We start from the raw sequence: 5507 nt of genomic DNA on the forward strand, positions 1-5507 counted from the left end.
GAAGGGTTAAAGAAGTACAAATTAGTAGCTGATGGATGGTCACGGGGATGAGGAGCACAGCACAGGGAATGCAGTTAGCTTTAATACTTTGGCTAGGTGGAGGGTCAGGGGAGGGAACAATTGAGGTGATTGTTTTATGAACTATATAGATGTTTAACCAATGTACTGTATACTTGAAACAAAATAAATAAATTTAAAACAATTAGATAAATATAACCTTGGATGTTCATTCAAGTATTTATTAAAGAAAAATGCGTATGTAAATCTGGGCCTGGGTTGGAGGTGAGAGAATACAAAAACAGTCCTCTGTTCTCAAGAAGCTAAACATCTGGGTAGTTGGGAGTGTGAAGAAAATAAGAGAACATACATAAAAGATTTACAGTATAATGGCTTCCTGTAAGCTGTGAGGTTGGAGAAACAACAGACTTTGGTTTGTCCATTCAGACAAGTCATGTTCAGGGTTTGAATTTTTTTTTTTTTTTTTTTTTTACAATGAACAATGTAAAAAGAAAGAGTACCAAGGCATATCCCTTTAAAGAAGTGAGTGTGTGCCCAACAGAGCCTGTCAGCCATGTTATCTGAGTTTAAAGGAAAAGCTGATTTTAAGTGTTAGGGACTCTGAATACTACAAGGGGATCAGAAGTGTCTGCGATAGAAAACTGGACCTTAAAGGAATGAGCACAATACAATAGCTGTTTAGGACAGTGAACAGACTAGACCTTGAAATGAGAGTTTCATGAAGTGAGAGACAAATTAGTATGGGATCAGATGAGAGAGCACATTAAGTGCCAAGCCAAGAAGTTTTACTTTAGGTAATGGCAGCCACTGGCTCTTTTTTTCTAATGTGAGTTTACATATGTTTGTGTGTGAGATGATGATAGCAGTGTTTTAAGCAAATCAAATAGTGGTGTATATATGATGGATTAGAACAGTGAACAGTTTCGAGGTGACAACAGCCATGAAAGACCAGGCTCAGAGAAACCTTACTGCACTTTCACTCTCAGGATCTAAAGGTGCTGCCAGATCTGACCTACAGATTCTTTATGCTGAGGAAAGTACATGGGGGCAGTCTCTTTGATCACATATCCACAGAAATGGTTGTGGATACCTTTCAGAGGTAATCCAGAAAAACTATTTTACTCAAGATTCTAATCAGACTCCAGAGACAGAGAAACCAGTCTATTCCTTCCAAACTTGCCCTCTGCTGTTTACCATAAGGCTTAACTTAAGCCCAAACATACAAGACATGGTCACAGTGTCACATCCTTTACCAGAAGTCGACTTCAAGGGTAGGGAGAAAGTTCCTCTAAATCTTTATTTCATCAGATTCTGAAGCTGGAAAAAGAAATAAATTGCACTCTAGCTCGAGCCAAGACATCAACATATTTACCTGCTCTATTTTCATCATCCTCAACTACTACATTCAAACACATCCTGCTTCAGGAAAGAAATGGTTTGGAAGGAGCTAGTTAATGAGTAGATTCAGTAACCAATGCCACTAGTGTTCTTGGTAAAAGTAGACTGGATAGCGTGTTGGGAGAGGGACCTCAATGAGTTGAAGGAGATAAAGAATTTGATTAAAAAATTGGCTACGAAGGGAGATGACATAGGGGAAAAGGGAGGTGGGGTTGAACTTTGTTTTTTTTAGGATGGAAGACCTTGAACATATTTTTATACATTTGGGAAGGGGCAGTAGAGAAGACAGTCAAAGATACAGGAAAGAGACAGGATAAGAGGATAGAGTGAGGTCCCAGAGGGAGGGGGATAGGAAACACAGATAGAAAAGTGAGCCCTAGATATGAGAAAAGGCAGCTCTTCAATTGAGAAGGGAGCAAAGATTGAGGTAGATACATGTGTATTAAAGATGCCTGAGGGATGAGGATGGGAACAGTAAGTAGACAATGTTTCTATGTGAAGGTCTCTAACTCTCTGTGAAATAAGACATCAGGTGCTAAGAGAGGTTGGTGAGTGGGTGGTTAGATGTGTAAGGAGAGAGGAAGGTATTAAGTAATTATTATAGACAACAGGAAAGGATAGTGACTAGGGATTGGATTAGTGTTGAGTGCCCAAAGGTGTAGTCTTTCTAGGTGTGTGATTTTCCTCCTTGACCCAGGTGCAGGATGAGCAAAAGAGGACCATTAGGACTGTCCATGGTGGGGTTTTGTTCTGACTAGGTACATCGGACTGAAAGATAATAAGGCAAAAAGGTAAATGAGGCAAAGGGGATATTGGTAAAAGAGTGGCTGAAATGTTAGACAATGGTATCTAATCGAGAAAGGTAAAACCCAGGGAGGGATAGATGATAGGATATAGTAGAAAGGTCACTGAACTGGAGAGCCCGATGAGTTATAAGAAGAGAAAAAGTAAATCATACAACAGTACCTTGGCTCCTTTGAAATAATTCAGATGGTCCAAAGAACCTTTCCCAACACACCAAAATTTGCCTTCTGATATGAAAAAGTTAAGACTTACTCATTCTCTGATTATTACTTTCTGAAAACCAGTTAAGCAACCTGCAAGAATTAAAGTTCTCTCATTATCATATTTGCAGGGTATTTATTGATCTGATCTCTGAATACTTTCATAAAACAGCTTACTCCTAGCCTCTCCAAGAAAAATCTTAATTCAACTCTGTAGTACTATAGTAACATTTTCCACTAACTACTAAATTTGTTTCTCTAAGATATATCATCCTACAGAAAGACAAATACTGCATGCTTCCATTTATATATGGTATCTAAATAGTCAAACTTGCAGAAGCAGAGAGTAGAATGGTGGTTGTCAAGGGCTGTGGGGTGAAATAGGCAGTTGTTAGATGGGTATAGTTTGTTATGGAAAATGAATAAATTCTAGAGATCTGCTGTATGACATCGTGCCCATAGTTAAGAATACTGTATTACACTTAAAATTTTTGTTGAGGGGTAAATCTTATGTTAAGTGTTCTTACCACACACACACACAAAGACATATCATTGAAAATTTGTACAAATTCCTCCCCAGTCTCCCCAATCTCTGCATTTACTTACACTAGGCCAAGACCCTTCTGACTTCAAGTAGGATCAGAAATGTAGACTCATAACATCTTCCAGAAGGCTTTAGCAGGTGGAACATGTTTTCCCCTTTCCTTCAAAATGCCTTAGACAATTACTGCCCACAGGAACTACTGCTAAAAATAGCTATCATTTGTATATCTAGAGTTGTGCTAGGTGCTTAACAAAATTGTCTCCTTTAATCTTCACAATAGCCCCACAGGGGAGGTATCATTATGTTGAATTTGCAAATGAGAAAACCAAGAATCAGAAACACAAAAATTTTTGCCTAAGATCACAGAGATTAAAAGAGACAGAACCAGGATTTCAGTATGTCAGATTCCAAAGTGCCATTATACTTTCAAATCCTATGAGTCACAACTTCTCCCTTTACATGAAAGAAGACTCACCATCCACTTCTTTTTCTTAATTAAATCAGCTGCTTCTGTATTTAAAGACTCACCATCCACTTCTTTTTCTTAATTAAATCAGTTGCTTCTGTATTTTTCTTAATTAAATCAGTTGCTTCTGTATTTAATTTTGCTAGGAATGAAAGAACAAGCTCAAACTCCCTAATCTATACATTGACATTTATTCTCATTTAAAACTTCAGGATCATTTGCAGATGTTTGGATTAGACTCTGTCCCAGGAAGGACCATCTACCCTAGAGTTCAGGATATCATACTCATCTTACATTCCCCTGGTACAGTTTATATTATAGAGAAAAAGACAAGGAAAAGCTATTAGATTTGTAGTGCTGCTGAATAGTACATGCAAAGGCACCATTTTGTGATGATGTATATGCTCTATATTCAAGTTTCTCCATTGGCGAGATTTTCCTGTGGCGTGGAATCTCTGATGATAAAGGAAGGAGTGAAAGTGTAATTAAAGGCTTATCTTGCCAAGTTTTCTGATTTACCACATGGGAAACATTTAGGAAGGACAGACATATCTACACATGACCTGAGGTTAAGTACTCTAAACTGAATCAAATGAAAATTGCTCTTTGGAAACTTGGAATTTTCCAAATAGTTATAATGGCTAAAGGTAGACATAACAGTATTTAAAAAACAAACATACATATAAATAAATGGATATATTTATCATTGCTGTGTTCCTAGGGTTATGATCCTGTGGTTTCTCCGATACTGTGTAAGATCTGAGTCTGACTGAAAGTTTTTCCACACTCATTCATAAATTTTCTCACTAGTATGAATTTTCTGATGCCTAACAAGGTCTGAGCTCTATTTGAAGGCTTTCCCGCATTCATTACATTCATAGGGCTTTCCTCCACTATAAATTCTATGATGCTGACTAAGGTCTGAGCTCTGATTAAAAGTCTTGCAACTTTCATTGCATTCATAAGGTTTCTTTCCACTGTGAATTCTTTGATGCTGAATGAGTTGTGAGCTCTCCCTAAAGGCTTTCCCACAGTCACTGCATTTATAAAACCTTTCCCCTGTATGGATTCTTTGATGTTCTATAAGGACTGAGTTCCTACTGAAGGCCTTTCTACATTCACTGCATTCATAAGGTTTTTCTCTAGTTCGAATTATTTGATGTCTCATAAGATCTGAGCTACCTCGGAAGATTTGTCTGCATTCATTACATTCATAAAGTTTCTTTTCCTTATGAATTCTCTGCTGTCCATTAAGTTCTATATGTAAACCGAAGGCTTTCTCATATTCAAGTTTCTCTCCAATATGAAGTCTTTTATGTTTAAGAAAAACTGAGTACCCACTGAAGGTTTTCCCACATTTGGGGCATTTATAGTTTTCCCCCACTATGGATTCTTCAGTGCTGAATAAGGAACTCTGCCTGAAGGCTTTCCCACAGTCACTGCATTCCTAGGGTTTCTCCCCAGTATGAATTCTCTGGTGGGTAACAAAATGTGAGTTCTGACTAAATGCTTTCCCATAGTCATTACATTCATAAGGTTTCTCTCCACTGTGAATTCTGTGATGTATAAGATCTGAGCTTAGATTGAAGGCCTTCCCATATTCATTACGTATATATGGATTCCTTCCACTATGGATTCTCTGGTGCAAGATAAGGTTTGAGCTCCCCTTGAAAACCTTTCCACACTTATTACATTCATAGGAAGTTTATGCTGTATAAATTCACTGATGTTGAATGAGATTGGAGCTCTGACTGAAATCTTTCCCATAGTCACCACAAATATAGGGTTTCCTTCCTATGTGAATTTTTGATGTATATCTAGGTATGAACTCCTACTGAAAATATTTCCACATTCGTTACACTTATCGGTTCTTTTTATGATATAGGTTTTCTCATGCTGAGTAGTCCTGACTTCTGTCTGAAGCTCTGGCCACATGCCTTGTACCTATCGGTTCTTTCCTCTGCAGGAACTCTCTGATGTATAACAAGCGGGCTCAGATTACAAATTCTCACTTTCTTATTACATTCGAGTTTTCCTTCACCTATAAGGGTTTTCTTTTTTTCTTTTCTTTTTTTTT

General features: G+C 37.6%; 2 protein-coding genes across 3 annotated transcripts in view; both read right to left on the reverse strand.

Moving 5' to 3' along the window:
- Window positions 1–1408, reverse strand: part of ZNF232 (zinc finger protein 232) — a 13553-nt gene extending 12145 nt beyond the window's left edge. Inside the window, 1 exon segment of the mRNA XM_023530617.1 lies at window positions 1391–1408. Within this exon segment, the coding sequence (XP_023386385.1) occupies window positions 1391–1408 (18 nt within the window).
- The window catches only part of ZNF594 (zinc finger protein 594), a 45954-nt gene that overhangs the window by 19167 nt on the left and 21280 nt on the right, over window positions 1–5507 (reverse strand). The window contains exons 4-5 of one of the 2 annotated variants that reach the window (XM_023530418.1): window positions 4952–4993; window positions 3539–4789 (exon numbers count right to left, since the gene is read on the reverse strand). The exons of the other annotated variant lie outside the window; for it this stretch is intronic. Coding sequence (XP_023386186.1) covers window positions 4275–4789; window positions 4952–4993 — 557 coding nt within the window. The 3' untranslated portion in view covers window positions 3539–4274. Of the gene's footprint in view, window positions 1–3538; window positions 4790–4951; window positions 4994–5507 lie in introns of those variants that run through there. 2 annotated transcript variants of the gene reach the window in all.

This window comes from Pteropus vampyrus, unplaced genomic scaffold (assembly GCF_000151845.1).
Source record: "Pteropus vampyrus isolate Shadow unplaced genomic scaffold, Pvam_2.0 Scaffold50, whole genome shotgun sequence".
Lineage (NCBI taxonomy): Eukaryota > Metazoa > Chordata > Mammalia > Chiroptera > Pteropodidae > Pteropus > Pteropus vampyrus.